The sequence below is a fragment of the Rattus norvegicus genome, chromosome 12 (genome assembly GCF_036323735.1).
Source record: "Rattus norvegicus strain BN/NHsdMcwi chromosome 12, GRCr8, whole genome shotgun sequence".
Classification (NCBI taxonomy): Eukaryota; Metazoa; Chordata; class Mammalia; order Rodentia; family Muridae; genus Rattus; species Rattus norvegicus.
In genome coordinates, this window is record NC_086030.1 from 11,840,326 (window position 1) to 11,860,213 (window position 19,888).

The window sequence follows — 19,888 nt, forward strand, 5'->3', positions numbered from 1 at the left end:
TTCTTCCTATAAACATTCTTTCTGAACCTATCCGCTCTCCCATGACCCGCTCTGTTGGCCCTCCCGTTTGTTTCCCAGTGACAAACGATCGCCAGTGAGAGCAATTCAAACTCGGCCTCAGGGGGGCGCTGCCGGACACCAAGCAACAACCGCAGCACCTGCTCTGAGCCGCTGGTACCGCGCGCTTCTCTGCTCAACCCTCTTCACCTCCCGGTCCTTCTGCGGTGTTCATGAACGTTCCTGAGCCAGTAAAAACGACTACACTGTGAGCATTGATTCTTTGCTCATCATTAGGGGCGAACTTGCTCTTGGAGTGAAGCATGGGACGCCAGGGAATCCTGCCTGGCTGTTCGGAACAGTCCCCTATCATCCTCAACGAACATTCCAGCAGCAGGCCTTGGTCTATTGTCTGCCTCTTTTTTTCTATCTAAAGTTCAGCCTTTCTTTCCAGCCCTTTCCCAAATTCTCCAGTAGGTGGTCAGGAAGGGCATGCGGTGTGTGAGCAACAAGGAGGAAGCAGGGACAGCCGGTGGGGCAGCATCTTCCTGGTACTCACGAGCATCAACCTTCCTTGCAAACGCGCATGCTGCCCTGCTAATTAAGAAAGTCTTCCGAGCTTGTCGCAAAATGGGGGACCCCCTTTATGAGCAGGGCTTCTCCTTCTCTGACCTTGTCTAGGGAGTTAAAACCTCCCAATACCTCTGCCTGTGGAATGTCAGGTATCCTTGGGTACATTACAGGGTTCACCTTCCTTTCTCCTGATTAAGAACCAAATCACCGAGCACCTGAGATTCCTGGGAACAGCTCCCCATGCTAAGGAGGTACGTCCGTTCCTTAGCCTTCAGCCAAGACCTTTGACAACCCTGGATATTCCTACCCCCTTAACCCAAAAGTATATAGCCCTTGAGTCACTCCGGATAAAATTGATCTGTCTCCTCGAAGCTAGTCGAAGTGTGTCATTATCACTGTTCACGCTCAGGGGCCATCAGAAACCCTGCTTGTCTACGCTGCTTTCTTTGTCCTCATGGGCTGGTGGCCGGCAACCTGAAGAGAAGAAAGAGCCACACACACGTGGATGATTCTGGTCAGCTACTTGGGAGTTTGAAAATTACAGTGTGCTCAGAAATCCTTCTATGTGTGAAGTGTAATTCAATCTGCTCCTAAGGAGGCAAAAGTCATTTTTATGACACGCGGAGTTTACAGTCTGCAGACTGACGGCCTTATTTCTCCTAGGGAATATTTTCTCTTAGGCAGAAAGAAACATAAATGATGAGGCGTTCTATATAACCATAGGGAATCTTTCTACCGAGTTAGATCTTATGTGTTCTGTCGTATGTGCCCGACAGAATCAGAGGCGCGCTGGCCACGGAGTAATCTATATTCAGATCAATATTTCCCACTGAAAACACTTTCGTATTTACAAGCCTGTTATGACCCTGTTATCAAGTCAATGGGTAATTCTGGCTATTTCTGTAAGATTAGACGGCTCAATGCGCCAGAGAGAGATTTCATATTTGACCTGTGAACAATACAAAAGCTTTTCCTGGGGTTTTGAGAGAAAGACTTATCAGAAAACTGAGGTCAAACTCCTGAGACATTGGGGGGGGGAGGACCCTCCATTTACAGCCTGGGCAATGTCACATGTGTGAGGGGTCAGTGGAAAACTTGCAGATCTTGGTTTTCTCCTTCTACCACACGGGCTCTGGGGATCAGACCCAGGTTGCCAGGCAGGACAGTAAGCACCTTCATCCACTGGCCCTATGCAATGCCACCAGAGGGCGCTCCAGAGTGCGGTTCTATTTGTAAAACCTCGCCAGTCTTTGCTGTAGTTGCTAACTCTTAAAATTTTGATCTTCAGCATTTGTGGCAGGGGCCAGACTTCTCTTTTGAAGAAGTGATGGCCGATCCTCAGTTTGCTTTCCGTTTTGCTTTGCAGTCGGGAAGCAGTGAGCCTGGTGTCTTCACTTCTCTCCTTTTGCTCCTTGGATGTATAGCCCAATGCCCGTGCCACGGTGCCCCTGCCTGGCTGGGTCACACTGCCCTTGCCTGCAGACTGCGCTGGATCATTTCAGGACTTAGAAAGCAGCCAACTGATACTTGGTGATTGAACAAGCAACACGTACAAAAACATGCTTAAATAAATCATCGATAAAGGGCAAGACACTTTGCCTCACCTCCACCTTCCTGTGATTTTTTTTTTTTTTTTTTGGTTTGCTAGCATTAACTGGAACCCAGATATAAGATTATGAGCCTCTTGCTTTCACCCTAATTATTACATCATAAATCCATGTACCTTACTGTGAATTCCTAAGAGAAGGGACACTCTAACTCTCCTTGCATCTAAATCATGGGCACAGCAAGTGCTGGTCAAAAAGTACGAGCCAGAAATAAAGCATCACTCCCAAATTCCTCCCACTAGAAATCCAGCCCAGCACTCCAAAAGTCTGTCCTGTTTCCGGTACAGGCATTAAGCAGGTGGACCTGAGGCACGGAAGCTCAGCCATGGTCAAGCTTGGCCCTGTCAAGTTCAGCAACATGGCCAGAGATGGCATGTGGCTCAGTGAGAGGACTGCAAAAAGGTTCAGTGTGATGAACTGCCTTCTGTAAAACGAAGAAAAAACGAAAGACAAGGAGGAGAAGATGAGGAAGAGGAGGAGACAGAAGATAGAAGAGGAGGAAGAGAAAGTAGAATTGGAGAAAGAGGAGAAGAGGAGCAGGAGGGGAGGAGGAGGAGGAGGGGGAGGGGGAGGGGGAGGAGGAGGAGGAGGACGAGGGGGAGGGGGAGGGGGAGGGGGAGGAGGAGACCTTCCCTAGAGAGGAGTTGGAACGCTGAGGATTCACACCGTCTAAGAACTTACACCAGCTTCGGAGCCCAGACCACGTGACCGGGACATGACCAATCTGCAGGCCTGCCCTTTGCGGCTCAATCAGCGTGACAACAGAACAAGCGGAAAACTTGGCTTTAATTCACTTAGACACGCAGAGCCATGCAACTGAGTGCCAAGTGAAAAATTCTGCATTGCAACTCTTTTATCTACAGTCACTGTGAAATCGGCAAAGGTTACCAGACTCCGAAAGGCAAGTCGTGAATATATTTAAACCACACGAGGTTTTTTTTTCTTGCTAACCCATACCTTGTTTTTGCTGTTCATCTGCAGTCCTCACCCTTTTTTTCTGTAATGTATTTGATGAACTCTTCCTAATCCTAGCTGAGCCCGGCTAGTAAGCAAGGCCACTGCTCATGCGCCGCCCCGCCCCTCTTAGCCTCACAAGGCCTCGTGCAGCGTGCCCTAAACTGGCGAAAGCTGTTGTCTCATCCAGCCTGGGAAAATGGACAGGTAGACAACCTAATGGCTGGAAATACCGTGCTCTCAGTTTTGTGGTTAGAAATGACGAGCAGCAGGCAATGTGAAGGTCCCCAAGGGCCACAGTCAGGGGTCCACACACTGAGTGTTGTGGGTCCTCAGCCTCATAATTACCCAGTAGTGAGGTCTGGGTGATGTTTACAGTACCCAGCGCATTTCTTGAATGTCTACAATGAGTCTCATTCTTGTGTGTATGTTTTGTCCTTTGAGATGGGATCTCCCTTCGTAGCCCAGACTGGACTAGAATTTAAGATCTTTCTGCCTTGGCCCCTTGAATGCAGGCGCCAATTGCTGTATCTGAGTCTCAAACAATGCTCCGTCTCAGGACTGGAGAGAGGATAAGAAGGGCCAGCAGTTATGAGTCCTTGTTACACTCGCTGAGGATTCTGGTTCAGTTCCCAGCATCCATTGCAGCTCACGATGATCTCTCAACTCTAGTTCCAGAGGATCCGATGTCCTCTTCTGGCCTCTGTGGCCTTGCATGTCATACACATGCCTCTAGGCGGTACATCCATGTCTCTCAAAAATCAACCGCAGAGCTCAGCTGCCCCATTCAAGGCTGTTTCTGACTAGATGTGGTCAACACTTGCAAATTATCCCCTAGGTGTTTTGTGGCTGGAGCGGCCATTTGCTGCTGACCCTGGAGGAGGACCGGAGACTCACAGAGCAAGATGGGCACAGTCACCAGTTGCAGAGAAGGGACTACAGAGGGAAACATGGAGGTTGCTGTGGGCTGTTGTCACCTGCCCTGTGGGTCTCCGTTTTGTTCGTTTGTTGGTTTTTATTGGTTTATAAAAAGCACACTTCCTCACAATGTTAGAGAGCTGAAAGGGCTCAGCTCCTGCTGACCCTGGACTATGGGAAGGGGCGGGAGTTGGGGGGGAGGGAGTGGGGTGGGGGAGGGAGTGATGCTTCCTGCACATCTGGGGAGCTGGTGTTCTATGCACTCACAGAAGTGTCAAGTAACTTCTAAGCTCACCATCTCCTTGCCCCAGAGTCCTCAGCGGAGAGACTTGGGAAGGAGTGAAGATGCCCCCTCTTTCAATGGCTATTCCTTAGTAGCCTGGGGTAGTCTGGCTTCCCTGTTGGTGGCAAAGGATTTGGGATAAAGAAAAACAGGCACGTCTGGGCATGGCATTGCCTATTCTTAACCCCAGCAACTGAGAGGCCAGATCTTCATGAGTTCAAGTCTGGCCTAGTCCATGTAGCAAGTTCCAGGTTAGTTAAGAGAAAGAGGAGTCAGAGAGATGGTAGGCATAGGAATCCTTACATAATAACCCCATGTGTTCCTTAGGGCTTTACTGCCGTGAACAGATACCATTACCAAGACAACTCTTATAAGGACAGCATCTGATTGGGGCTGGCTTACAAGTTCAGAGGTTCAGTCCATTACCATCAAGGTGGGAGCATGGGGGCATCCAGGCAGGCATGGGGCAAGAGGAGCTGAGAGTTCTACATCTTCATCTGAAGGCTGCTAGCAGAATACTCCCTTCCAGGCAGCTAGGGCCAGGGTATTAAAGCCCATGCTCACAGTGACACACCTACTCCAGCAAGGCCACACCTCCAAAGAGTGCAATTCCTTGGCTCAAGCATATACGAACCATCACACTCTGGGTGACAAGAGATATTAAAGGGAAAGCCCCTGAAGAGGTCACACAGCATTAAGACCTGAAGGGAAGACATGTTAGCTTAGAGAGGGAACAGGCTGTATGTATAGGGAAAGAAATGGCGCTGAAGATCTCCTAAGTAGCAGAAATACTAGGAAAAGAAAGAAACAAAGAAAGAAGTAGAAAGAAGTCTCCAAAAATATGTTGCCTGTTCCCCTTCAACAGCAGAAGTATCCCACTTCATCTAACTTTGCCTTCGCAGAAGCAGTTACCCTGTCTACACATCTATCTATGAACTTATACTATTCCACTGTCCTGGGGTCACACAAACCTGGAACTATGCATTTATTCTGAAACTCCCAGTGTGTGTGTGTGTGTGTGTGTGTGTGTGTGTGTGTGTGTGTGTGTGTGTGTGTTGTGTACATGCATATGGAGCCTAGAGGTCAACACCAGGTTTCTTTCTTTGGGATGCAATCCATCTTCTATTTGAGACGGTATCTCTCTTTGGACCCGAACTCACACATCAGACTGGCTGGCCACCAAGACTGCCCGTCTCCTCCTCCTTGCTGCTGGGATTACAAGCATGCATCACGATGCCCAGGGTTTTTTTGTTTGTTTTTGTTTATTTATTTTTGTTGTTGTTTTGGGCTTTTTTTTTTGTTTGTGTGCTTGCTTGTTTTTTAGATAGTTTCCAGGAATCGAACTCAAGTTGTCAGGCATGTGTGGCGAGCATCTCACCAACTGAGGTACCTGCTAGCCTCACGCCTCTCTGTTTTACATAATAAACACACTTTCATATGACCCGAGATCGCTGCCATTGCTTTACTTATTTATAATCTCTTCTTTAAAATCTACTGCAGGACAAGCTTACGTGTATCCCATAATGCCCCTTTGCCCCTTGGCACACAGACTCAGACTGTCAGGACGTGCAGGGTCATGATATTGCACCACCACCAACAGGATAGATTCCTGACAGGAGGTCAAGGCATCCCTGTTGGAGCCTCTCTGAATGTTGAGACTATCCAAGCAGGGAAGCCCACCAGATCGCTGGGCTGAGGTCACAGAAAATTTCGTTTCCGTGGTTCTGTTGCAATGCCACAACAGGGTCCACAATTGGTGTATTTACTTGTATATTTATTGACTTGGGACAGAGCTCAGTACTTTGCACTGGCTGGCCTGGAACTGGCTGTGTAGGCCCTGCTGGCTTTGACCTCACAATGGTCCCTCCTCTGCCTCTGCCTCGTGAGAGCTGGGATAAGGCTGTGCCCCCACATGCCTGGCCTCTACAAGTACTTTTCTCTGTTGAGTTCCACTCTGGATTGTGCAGCTCTGCTCTTCTGGTATCTGTGTACAACCATGCTCAATGTCTAGATGACTTTTAAGTCAAGCATAAAAAAACAAAAAACAAAAAAAAAAAAACCCCAAGAGTCCATATACTATCATTGGCTCCCCTCTTCCTAAATTCTCCTTTTACCCTGTGGATAATCTCTTTATAATTCACGGCTTATCTTTTGATTTCTTAGTATAAGCACACAAGTAGTATAACACATTCCTTTTTTCGGAGCTGGGGACCAAACCCAGGGCCTGCGCTTGCTAGGCAAGCGCTCTACCACTGAGCTAAATCCCCAACCCCAACACATTCTTATTTAGAGAGAATCCCCCATCTTAGGACAGTCATTGTGGTGGTTTGAATGCTCTTGGCCCATAGGAAGTGGCGTTATTCAGAGGGGCGCCATTATTGGAGGAGGCATAACCTTGTTAGAGGAAGTACATCACTGTAGGGGTGGGCTTTGAGACTCCTATGCTCATGGTCCGCCCAATGTGGAAGAGAGACCCCTCTCTTGCCTGCCTGCAGAAGCCAGTCTCTTCTTGGTTGCCTAACTATCATGATGTAGAACCCTCAGCTCCTCCAGGGCCATGTCTCTCTGTACTCTGTCACGCTTCCTGTCGTGGTAATGAGGGACTGAACCACTGAAACTGTAAGCCAGCATCAATTGAATGTTTGTAAGCGGGTCTATGAAAACTATGTGACCCTGGCCACAAGCCATCCCTGATTGGTGAATAATTGAATTGAGATAAGTGGGGCTTGGGGTTCTTGGGTTCAGAGGGGGAGAGGGAGGAGGGAAGGACGAGGTTATGAGTTAGGAGAGTCATAAAAACATGGCCATGAGGGTTGGCCAATTGGGGTTAAGAGCTGCCCAGATGGAGCATGGCAAATAGAATTTGGGGTTATTAATGGGGAAATAGATTCTACTACCATAGAGGGCAGACATCTGTCCAGCTCTAGTGCTGAATAAGGCTTAGTATAATAATAAACGCTGTGTGTCTTTTATCTAGAAACTGAGTGATCAAAGGCGGGGTAGATTGAGATCAAGTAGTTTCTTTTTTTTTTTTAAAGATTTATTTATTATGTATGAGTACACTGTAGCTGTCTTCAAACACACCCAAAGAGGGCATCAGATCTCATTACAGATGGTTGTGAGCCACCATGTGGTTGCTGGGAATTGAACTCAGGACCTCTGGAAGAGCAGTCAGTGCTCTTAACCACTGAGTCATCTCTCCAGCCTGAGATCAAGTAGTTTCTAAAACACTTAAATCTCATCAAAGGGAACCATGAGGCACTGCCGCAGCACAGAGCACATGGCTTCATCTAGGAGCAGTTGGGGAGACATGAATTAAAATGACTTTGACAAAACACTTGACTCCCAACCAAGTGGACCAAAGGTTTAAAAGGGGTTAGCCTTGGGGGATGTGGAACAAACACAGTGAGGTGTGTTGGAGATGACGCCCCAGTCCAAATATGAAGTTCACATATGTGTGACACACACCAAATGGATTAGTCTTGAGGTAATTTTTCACAACAGATTTCAGTGTGCCCATACGTGGACCTATCAGGTGAGGGCAGGTGTGACAACTTTTCTACTTGTGTCACAATATTCATGCTCAAATAACGTCAGCTCTTCGCAGTATTTTGAACTTCTGCTATTCAGATAGAGAGATACGCAGTGTCTTAGTTTGCTTTCCTTTGCTGTGCTAAAACAACATGGCCAACCTGGGAGGGAGGGCTTTCTTTTCATCTTATGCCTGTAGTCCATCATGAGCAGAAGGCAGGGCAGGGACTCAAGGCAGCAACACGGAGGCAGGAACCGAAGCAGAGGCCACAGAAGGTGCTGTGCTCCAGCTTACTCCCTGTGGGCACGGCCATATGCACCGGAAACGGCGAGAGTCGGAAAGCCAGCGCAGCTGCTGGGCACAGTTCCAGCATAGCTAAGCTGTGACCGCTGTCTTTCTGTCTCTCATACTTGGGTTGTGGACTCGGTGCGCCGCGTCCCTGGGGACTTTCTGCACTATGATTCATGTTATATCTTTTCCTGAGAAAATTATCTGAGTCTTCTAAAGGAAATCCTAAACTTTATCTGGCTACTATTTGGAAGTCTTCCTTGTGCCCTGGAGATCATTAAACACAGATAAGCACAGCGCTAGATAAGGCCATTACTCCAGGAATCTTCTTGGGGTCTCTTCGGTATCTGCCTGCCTCAGTTAGCGTTTTACTGCTGTGAACAGACACCATGACCAAGGAAGCTCTTATAAGGACAACATTTAATTGGGGCTGGCTTACAGGTTCAGAGGTTCAAGCCGTTATCATCAAGGCGGGAACATGGCAGGCAGGCATGGTACAGGAGGTGCTGAGAGTTCTACATCCTCATCTGAAGGCAGCTAGCAGAACATTTATTTCCAGACAGCCAAGACTAGGATATTAAAACCCACACCCACAGGGACTCACCTACTCCAACATGGCCAAGACCTATTAAGAGTGCCACTCCCTGGGCCCGGCATATGCAAACCATCACGCTGCCCTTGAGCAAACTCAAGCAGTCTAATTAATGCAGGGTAGAAAGAGAGGATTGCCAAACCCCGACTAGCCAGGAAAAAGGGTTACGGGTTCAAGACCTTATGCTTAGAGCTTTCTGAAAATATAATTTAAAGATGGGGGATCATACAGGGTACACCTCTGGAAGAATGGACATCAGTAGTTGAGATGGATTAACTAAAATAAAACTTCTCTTCCTTAATTGTGTAGATGATGAAACATATAGTAAAAGAAGTTAGGGTTAAGGGTTTGCTATTCATAAAAAAGATTTGTTCAGATATTTCCCTGTCTGTCTGGAGTGCTTTCAAACTACGAACAGTCAGGCCTACAAACAGGATGTCCTATAATAATAAATGTGTTTGCTTTTGTAGAGGAGCCATTCTTTAGAGTCTTTAAATTAGAGTTATAGGGCTGATAATAAAAACAGAATCTGTTCTGCTTCTGTTTTCTAATTGTGACTGAACTCGCAACCCTGGACATGTAATGAAAATCGAGCCTATGATGTGTGCCACTCGGATAATCATTCGTCTGTCTCTGTTTTGAGAAACCGTTACTAATGAAGAAGCACCTGGTTGCTAGTCAGTCAGAGCCGTGCGATTCCCCTGACCGCCATCGCCTGACTAACTCCTCCCTCCCCTCGTTGACTCCTTAGGTCCACTGTGAGCGCTCTGTCAGCAAAGACCCTCCGCTGGGGAAGCCCCTCCCCTGCTTTCTTACACAACCCTGGACCACAGGCCGGAACCTCATTTCCCAAAGTGGGCTGGACCCTCCCACATCAAACAGCAATAGGGGATCTGGTGAGGGCATTTTCTCACTCATCATTCTTCATGGGTGGGTGACTCTAGCCTGTGACAAGTTGGCAAAACATCAACAAAAACAACAACAACAACAACGATGGCGACAAACCCCAGCCAGGTCACCCAGTTTGTAACGCCACCCGCTTAAAGAACTCACAAACCCACGTGTTTGCATATGCGTACGATCACAGACATGGGGCTATAATAACAACGGGAAAATATGAAGGAAAAAATTATTGATCTTGATAAGCCCCCACCTACAGGGGATCTGGGCTCAGCATCCAGTCCATCCTTCACAGTGCAGACAACAGAAAACCGAGAACCGTATCCACGGACCCTGCTGGAGGGGAACAGGTTCCTTGTATGAGACGTGGAAGAGAAAGCAAGATGGTGCCAAACTTGGGCCCCGCTGGGCAGTGTCTGGGCACGGATCTCTGCACGTGTGTGAGTGTGGAGAGCTGTGCCTGTAAGCATGGGGTGTCAGTGCTGCTTAGACGGAGCTAATCGTACGTACAACTGTGGTTCTGGAGTCGCTGCTGGGGCGTTAAGTTCTGAGGTCTGAGGTCCAGGTTGAGCTTGCCCCAAAGCCCTTCAAATGATTCCAAGAGCAAAGGCCAAATGCCAGTCTTCTTAAAAAAAATAAAAAAGGCAGCTTGGTTCCTGCTTTCTGAACTAAAAGACTGTCATTTAAGGAGGTTCCAGACAATGGAGGAAGGGTTTTTGTGACAGTTTCAAACACATGTGTATGTCGAAGCACCGTGCAAACAGATGTATTAGTCTTAACTCTAAATGCCATTTAAAACTCATCTCTCATCCTCTCCCAGTAGCGGATGTACACGGGGACTTTCAAAGACTTCATATTTGTGCACAAAGGGTACCCCACTGTGGAGCTCCTGGAAGGTGGCGGAAGGTCTTACCAGCGGGCGTGGAAGTGGATTTTGGTGCTGGAAGTAAACTCCTGCGTGGTGGTGTTGCATTGGACGAAGACGCGGGGGCCGCCCGGCCAGCTCCCTTGGGTGTGTCCTTAGAAGGCACAGCCTGCTTCAGAGAGACCTGCTCTTCACTCCCGAAGGTCGGGCCTGTGGGAGGCAGACAGCACGTTAATTACAACTTCATGAAAAATGCATGGACCCTCTTCCCGGCCAATCCTGAGGCTGCCGTCTGTGTCAGAGCGCGCCTTTTCGGTGTGTGAGCCTGAAAAGCAGTCGCCTGGAAACAGAGGTGGAAAAACCTTCCCTAGACAAGGACCTATATGTCTGTCGTACAGACCCTCTGCAAAGAGGGGAGCTACACGAACTGGACTCACATGTGCGTGCACACACTTTGCTTACATGCATGTATAACTGTAGGCTGTTTTAAGGATTAGTTGGGTAGCTGATGGGGTTGTGGGGAGGAGTGATGCTCTTTTGTGAGTGACTGAGGAGAATTGAGAATAAAAACATAAGTCATCCCCGGCGGGACATGTAGACTGAGCTACCAGAGGAACCGGCATGGAACTGTCAAAGTGGAGCATGTTTAAACCCTGGAAATCTTAAAACTTGAGATTTAAATCTCACCCTGAGACTACCTAGAGTGGGACTAACTCCCTCTCTGTTTCCATGACTGCCTTGGCACATGTAACCCAGAGACCCCCCAACCAGGCGGTCACAGGTAGCCAGTCACCAAAGCCCAGCACCTGGAATTCTTCCCCAGGCAAACAGGGCATCGCCAGAATCTTAGCCTCAGCCAACAGAATGCATTCACTCCCAAATCCCATCCCATTCCCCCAGTGTTTATACAGTCCCCATGCACATGGAATAAAGGCCACACAAGGGTCATCTGAGACTAGCTGTTTTCACTGAGCTGTAACACTTGGGGGAGACTCTCTCCCTGAGACAGTCATCACTGGACCCGTCTGCCTGACCAGGCTCCTGCTCCTTGCAGAGGCTCACAGCAGACCGCCAGTCCTCTTCACTCCTTTTCTAGGGGCTGTTTGTAACACTATTCTGGCATTGCTGGATGGGTGGAGTTCTGGGGACCCTTCCTCCCAGACTCTGTTTTACCCCTCCCGGCCTAGCGAGCCGCAGTGTATGGCTTTCCTGAGGGAGAAGCAGATCTTGGACCCAACCCATTCCTGATTTCGCCCAGCCCTCTCCAAGCCGGTGTATCGGCAGGAGAGGAGCAGGGGAACCTAGGAGACCACAACCTGTGGTTCCCAGACCCCTTGTGGATATTAAAATATGAAGACAGATGAGATCAAGGTCTGTATGTAAAACGGCATGCTATTTACATAGACCCCATAGACGCTCCAAGTACTTTAAGTCACATCCAGAATTTTGATAACATCTACATACTAATATTACAACATAAAGGCTATGCAGAGAGTTATAGCAATTGATAAGGACCCTCGGGGGTTGGAGAGATGGCTCAGTGGTTAAGAGCACTGACTGCTCTTCCAGAGGTCCTGAGTTCAATTCCCAGCAACCACATGGTGGCTCACAACCATCTGTAATGAGACCTGATGCCCTCTTCTGGTGTGTCTGAAGACAGCTACAGGGTACTCATATACATTAAGTAGATGTTGAGAGGTGGAGGGGGGAGGGAGAGAGAGAGAGAGAGAGAGAGAGAGAGAGAGAGAGAGAGAGAGAGAGGAAGGGAGAGAATGACCCCAGATATAAAGTTTTTTTTTTTTAAATCTGATCAGTTTTGCTGTACAGTTGCTTAATCCACAGATGTAGAACCCATATCTAGCTAATCCAGTGATGGCTGCTATGGACGTATCTCACCGGCCTAGGGAAACTGTTCCCAAGATGTGAGAAACCCAGCTCATTTCATCTCCAGAAGCGGAGGCCTGGGCTTGGGGTGGAGCTGAGACACGTACGTCTTCGAGACTTACAGAAGCATTTGGTCTAAAGAGCTGAGAGATCTTGGCATTGTTGTTTTATTTATTTATTGTTAGGGGATTTATTTATTTATATTTTATGGGCACTTTATCTGTTTGTATGAAGACAAACCACAAGTATGCGGTAGCCACAGACACCAGGAGAGGACATAGGATCCCCGAGACTGGGGTTCTAGATTGTTGTGTGAGCCGCCATGTGGGTGTTAAACCTGGGTCTTCTAGAAAAGCAGCCTGTGTTCTTACCCACTGAGCCATCTGGCCAGGTCCAGCTTCCTTTATTTAAAAGGTAGGAGAAACAGAGGGATAAATAGTTTGCCACTCCATTTGGACATAGTCTCTCTGCCCTTAGGACAGTTTGTTACGAACAGCTGCTCTGACATTCTGAGGACGTGGAACACTGGAATAGCAGCTTGTGTCGGAGTTCAGTATAAAAAGGTGTGGCCCAAGCTTTTCCTCTGCATCCTCTCCTGTGTTTGGGAGGTTTATGTACGTGACCTGTTAAAGACGACGCTAAGCAGTAAGTCTTCCAGATGGCCATCTGGTGGGAGCTGGGGCCTCTCCCCTGCTAATCAGGAGAGGCTGAATACACCCAGATTAGCACTTGTTTAGGACCAACCCACCATTTGTGGTATCAGAACCGTGTACCCTGAAAAAGCAGCAATGGCAGCTAGAAGAAGTACGAGGCTTTGGGGTGAGAGATTAAATGTGTTTCCAACATTTAAAGTAGAGTCCAATATTTTATGTCTGTCGAGCCTGCATAGGAATGATAGCATTATCAAAGCACCCGCGATATTTGGAGATTTCATTCAACCGTTTGGAGTATTAGATTGTTGCTTTTCTCCACGGGAAGACCGGAGAGTCTCCTTAAAATCGGTAGACTGATGTTGTTCTGGGAGGAGAGGCTCTTTAAGAATAACAAATAAAGGGGTTGGGGATTTAGCTCAGTGGTAGAGCGCTTGCCTAGCGATTGCAAGGCCCTGGGTTCGGTCCCCAGCTCCGAAAAAAAAGAAAAAAAAAAAAGAATAACAAATAAAGAACGCGCTCCTGCTTGAAGCAGCCGGTGCTGCACAGTTCTCTGCGGGCCCTGTACACAACTTGAAATAGCTCTATACACCGCAAAGAGAACGTCCTAGACCTCCACAAGCCCAGATGAGGCACCGGAATTCCACAGAACAGGGTCTACAGAGCTGGCGTTGGATAAAGCAGCAAGCAGAGTGTCTGTCCAAACCCAGAGAGGAGACGCAGTGTCGTGAGTCTGCAAGGGTGAGTAGCAGAGGGCCTGGAATTCCATAGCAATCCATCCATGAGTTCCATGAGCTCAGTGCCTGAAATCAGAAACCCTCTAAGTGTTTGTGGGAGTGTTTCAGAGGTGAGAGGGCCTCAGCCACAGGAATCTACGACAGGGGAATTAGCATATGTGTAGCTCTCTGCTCCCATAATAATAATGTATTCAATGATACATAGTGGTAGAAACTACATTGAGTCCATAAGTCTTTTACTTAACAAATTACTGAAAATGTATTAAGACCAGAATTATTTTTTGTGGCACTTACAGAGTTCAAAAGTCCTGGTATCGCACCCCCGTTCCATGCAACTTATTCAGTGGACATGTCAATTTAGAGACCTGGCTGTCTTCTGGGATGGGAAGAAATTGCCCTGTGTGTCAGGAAGCTATTGATTTCCCTCCGAGAAAAAGAATAACAATATAAAAACTTAATTCTATTTCATTATTGGTAAGATAAAGCTGGGAACAAATGAGTCCGCTCTTTGAGAACCGGCTTCAGTTGGCCAGTAATTAAAGATGTATTATTCAGGAAGGAAAGAGAGATCTGAACTTGGGAGCAGCCGTTGAGGTCTATGGATGCCCAAGGACTTGACAACGTGCAGAGAGCATCAAGACCTTGCTTGGGAAGAGTGGAAAAACTAGAAATAAACAAGCTACCCTTCCCACGGGTAGGGGAATGCGCTGGGACAAGTCTTATTATACAGCCTGGTTCCTGGCCAGGCCACATCCACTCTGGCCTGAGCGTGGCAGGCAGTTTATCTGCTCGTTCGCCCCACTACAGGACAGCAGAACAGCAGCAAGGTGCAGACTTGGAGGGGACATCCAAGGCAAGGATGTCTCTGCTCACATGCATAAGGGCGAATAAGAAAATCGACTTCAGTTGAGTGGTAGCTTCATGCCTTTAGTCCTAGCACTCAGGAGGCAGAGGCAGGCAGATTTCTGAGTTCAAGGCCAGCCTGGTCAGCAGAGTGAGTTCCAGGATAGCCAGGTCTACACAGGGAAACCCTGTCTCAAAACAACAAAGACGAAAACAAAAAATACCAAAACGAACAACAACAACAAAAAAGAAAGAAAGAAAGAAAGAAAGAAAGAAAGAAAGAAAGAAAATAAGAAAGAAAATTGGCTTTTATAGACTACTGTGAGAATTGAAAGAGTTAATGCTAGGAGATTTGTAAGTTGATATAGGTCTGGAGAGATGTCGCAGCATTTAAGAGCATTTGGTGTTGTTGCAGAGATCAGGGTTCAATTTCAGGATCACCATGGTCGGTCTAACTCCAGGAAAACGGGCGCCCTCTTCTGGGCTTCTTGGGTACTAGGCTCACATGTGGTGCATGTGCATACATATATGTCTGCAAAACCTCACATAGAAAATAAAATAAAAAAAATTTAAAAAGCTCTTGCAGGAGTTAGCACAAGAAAACACATTACCGTCTGCTACACTGTATGACCTGATGTGTTATTAACCTGCACGCTGACTTTAATTTCTACAGCTAGTCATTTTAATGACTCCATTTGTCAGCGGAACCTGGGAAGTCTTGGAAGACTGACATCAGATGCCTAAAGTACGTGGGGAAAAAAAGTGGTGGTGGTGGTGGTGGTGGGTGTCATTGAGGGAAAGCCGATCATTCCTTCAAGGATGAAAGGCTGAAGAGAAGATGGGATGTAAGTGCTTTAATAAAACACAACGAACTATTTCACACGGAGAAGGGTGGGGGTGATAATGAAAGGAACAAATCACCAATCCAAAGGAAGACGAGAACGTGCTGGCCTCAGTACTGGGAAACTGTCTGGACAGAAGGGAGTCGGCCCGAAACGTCCTCACGTGCTTTCCAAACCGCTTGTTAGGAGTCACACCAAAGAGACAGGCAAACGCCAACGACGTCACTGCTCCTCCATTTTGCAAACAGCTGGGTATGTTACTGACTGATTTGAAGTCTCTAACAAGTTGTAGAGTTGAGATGATTTTTTCATCTGGTTACCGATATTAGGGGTTTTCTCTTCTTCCCTGAGATGGCCAACCACAGCTCCCCTCACCTTGCTACTGGAGAGTTTAACCCCGTTCTTTTTGTATGTGACAGAGGACAATCTTTTATCGGCTATCCGTTCTCAATATTCATTGGTTTCTCACTAAGACCTGACCATTTTTCCTAAAGCTTGACAAGCAGATTCCAGAATCTCTGTTAAAAAAAGAACAGACCAAGTCTAGACAAGACAAGTTTGAAAAGATCTTATTTTCCCTTGTTGTGGAGGGGTGTTTTGCCTGCACATATGTGCATTCAGTGCTCTTGGAGGAAGGCAGTGGAGAGTGGGGGATCCCTTGGAACTGGGGTTGCAGATGGCTGTGAGCCACTTGTCGGTGCTGGGAACCTAACCCAGGTACCCTGCAAAAGCAGCAGTGCTCTAACCACTGGGCCACCTCTCCAGCCTCACAAGACAATTTTTAAAATGAGAATATCAAGGGCGCGGGACTCAGCTTGCCTCTTACACTGGAGTAAACACACGTGGAATGGTATTGGCCTTGCGGTAAGACGCGGATGAGCTGGGAGGTGGTGGCTCACGTCTTTAATGCCAACTTTTGGGTGGCAGAGGTAGGCAGATCAGCCTGGTCTACAGAATGAGTTTCAAGACAGTCAGGGATACACAGAGAAACCCTGTCTCTTGAACACCCCCCTCCCCAAGAAGAAGGAGGAGGAGGGGGAGGAGGAGGAGGAAGAGAAGAAGGAAGAAAAGGAGGGAAGGGAGGAAGAGAAGGAGGGAGAGAGGAAGGAAGGAAGGAAGCAAGCGAATTAGAAGAGCTCAGAGGTGAAGCTTTGGGTGACAGAGTGAACACTGGCTTGCCAGGCCTTTCCCCTTTAGTCCTGCAGGTAAACAAAACTATACTCTCCTTCCTCCCTGCTGACCCCTGTGACCGAGTTCAAGCAAATGGGCTGAAGGCCGTAAGTGATGCCCTGCCATCTTGGCTGTGATCCACATATTCCTCCCATACCATGCCCCCGCCTATCTAGCTGAATGCCTCTTGAGCATCCTTGAATTTAGATGACTCAGAATCCAAGCAATTAACCTCAGGCCTTGCTATGCATGAGAACGCACATACGTGTGAGCACGCACACACAGACATATGCATCATGCACATGGCAAAGAAGAAGAAAAAATAGATGGACTAGGCATAATAAAAATTAACATTTAAAACCTTGTGTGTTTTAAATAGGCTATTAATAAAATGAGACGACAATCTACAGATTTAGAGGGAATGCCAGGTAAAGGTCTAGGATATATAACATATACTTATAAACTCAGCCACAGACAGACATTCGACCTAATTTTAAAACGAGCACAGGTGGGCTGGAGAGACGGCTCAGCCGTTAAAGGCTCACCACCAAAAATGAGCACAGGTTTTAAACTGGCGTTTCTCCAGAAAAGGCACGGGACTGGCCAGTGATCACACTGAACAGTCACGGGCAAAAGGCAAGGTCACTCACAGCAAGATATCACTGTCCATCTAGTAGAACTGGGGCTGTGGCTTAGCCTGTAAAATGCTTGCAGCACAAGCATGTGGACCTGAGTTCAAATCCAGCGTAGCTCGTGTCTGTAATCCCAGCAAGGGGATGAGGTGTGGGCAACAGAGACAAGTGGGTCTGGGCGCTGGCTGCTCCCTCGATGGCCCATGAGCTTCAGGGTCAGTAAGGAAGCTGCATCTCAAAGGTAAGATGGGGAGGGCTCCAGTGAGACGCCCAACAACCACCTCTGACCCTGACACACGCGCACGTATCAGGGAGCGCACACGTGCATGTGTGCACACACCCATACACACAGGAATGACTGTAGCAAGCATCCGTGTGTGCTGCCATTGGATTGTAGAGCAGTGCTCTGGGAAATAGTCCATCAGCCTCTCGAAAGGTTACCTGTCCAGTTACAGCGTGACCAATAGTTATGCTCTAGGGATATGCCCAAGAGCCAGGAAAGCACATCTCCACCTTAAAACCTGTGTGCGAGTGTTGATGGAGGCGTTGCTCATGATTAAGTGGAAAAATCCAAGTGACCACCAAACATAAATGGAAGGGGAAAGACGGTGGAGGCAGACAATGGACGGTTAGTCGGTTACCACAGGAAAGAATGCAAGACTGATGTCTGTCACTCCAGTGAGCTAAGAAGTCAGATAGAAAGGGACAGATGCTACTTGGAGCCGCTGATTTGAAATGTTCAGAATAAGTCGTTTTAGGAGGAGCGGGTAATGGGGCATGGTTACTGACGGGCATGGGCTCTCTTTGGGGAGAAATGAACTGGAGCTTGTGTCTCAGATCCTTGTGAACTATACTAAAGCCACGGGGCTCCACACTTTGGAGGGTAAACTTTATGGCATTTGAGTTATATCTTAATGGAAAGAATCTCATTCTGATGTTCCCTCGTGTCGGCTTTGATCCTGTTCTCTGTCCTGTACCCTGCACGGAAGCTCCAATGGATCCTAACCAGATCGCTTTGGCAAACTGTCTCCTGCTGGTACGTGACACAGAAGGAGAATGATTCCCAGTAAGCACATCCCCCATCCCTCCTAGCAAGGAGGGGGATAATTTCATCCTGGGATCCCCTCACCCTCATCAGCCCCTACCAATGACACATGACTAAGAGCTGCTTGGTCCACCATGGCTGCCATTGTCTTGATGTGCTCCTCCAAACCAGACACTGCAACTCGAGGAGGTCTTTGAGAGGATTGGCCATGCGGCCTCTCTCTATCTCTGTGAGTGGAGTTAAGAACATTATGTAGTGCATCCCCACCATGGAAGATGGACCAGCTCCAGACAGCCCAAGTGGGGGCTGCTGAAATATTGGACGTGCCCAAGATGCATTTCTGTTCTTTAAAATCTATAGCTTATGGTATTTGCTCAGAGCAGAGCAGATTTCAGGCTCAGATCAGAAAAGTCTACACTAAGGAAAGATTCTTGTAGGGTTCTGGGCACAGAGAAAGGTAGGAATAGATTTATGGGATATTCGCTAGCCCCCAGAAGAGGGTCAACTGACACCAGGTTGAAACTTTGGGATTCCCATCCAAACTCAACGGTCTTCTCAATTATTCACGTACTGGGAAAGCCAAGACTAAATTTTACAAAGAGGAATTAATGATGGAGGAGGGAGTGGAAAGACTGTAGGAACCAGGAAGTCCAGTCCAAGTCTGTGTCTCCTAGAAAGGGACGCTAGCGCCACGCCACCTCAACAATATGGCTGCCTCAACAAGATCTGAACAGTGATGTCACCGACAGGCAAGCTAAAACGGAAGAGGGGGAAATCTCACCCAGTCCCACCCACGGAGAAAGAACTTCAGACAACTCATGACCGCTGAGAGGGAGAGCTAGGCTCTCCCAGGGATGAGCCTCCTAACCTGACAGCTAAGTGGTAGAGCGTGAGTTGTATACAGACAAGGAACACTGGACGAGCTCGGCAGACTGTATTTATGTCTTTACACACAAATATGACTGTCTATGTAACAGTCATAAATTTAAAGGGAGGAGGCTATGAATTTGAGAGGGAGTCGGGGAGGCATGGGCGGAGTTGGAGGGAGGAGATAAATGATAGAATAATACTTTAATTTTTAAAAAATCTCAACAAAAAGAGGAAATGATAGAAATGAGGGTCATAAACTAAGCAGACTAAAATGAGTTTCTCACAGGAAGGGGGAGGTGTAGGAAAAATAAAGCAGAAAGCTCTTCACTGTGCGAGCATATTACAGCGAACTCTAAGGAACATGTTTCATTCGCTTTGAATATTTATCCCGATGACGGTGATTAAGCTGCTCTCTCGACTGACTCTTTAAGGATTATTCCTAGGCAATCAAGCTGTACAATGTTCTAGGTGCATGATTAACCAGCTGGTGCATATTTCATTGATTTAATGGCATTTATTACTTGGTGACAAAATTCAGCTTAATGATTAAGGTGACAAATGAATGTTTCCTGTCCTGCCTTCTGCATATTTTAACTCGAGTGCTGTGGCTGGCATGTGGAATCTCCCTCGCTGGATCATGTGCTAAAGCCCAGGACTCCAACTGCTGGTACTCTTTTGAGAGGTTCTAAAGACTTTGGGAGGTGGG

The 19,888-nt window shown here is 47.5% G+C and overlaps 1 protein-coding gene across 4 annotated transcripts in view; it reads right to left on the reverse strand.

The window, feature by feature from the left end:
* The window catches only part of Mtus2 (microtubule associated scaffold protein 2), a 373,086-nt gene that overhangs the window by 97,613 nt on the left and 255,585 nt on the right, over positions 1-19,888 (reverse strand). For all 4 annotated transcript variants that reach the window (NM_001374100.2, XM_017598434.3, XM_039089680.2 and 1 more), the window contains one exon: positions 10,558-10,719. In NM_001374100.2, coding sequence (NP_001361029.1) covers positions 10,558-10,719 — 162 coding nt within the window. The remainder of the gene's footprint in view (positions 1-10,557; positions 10,720-19,888) is intronic.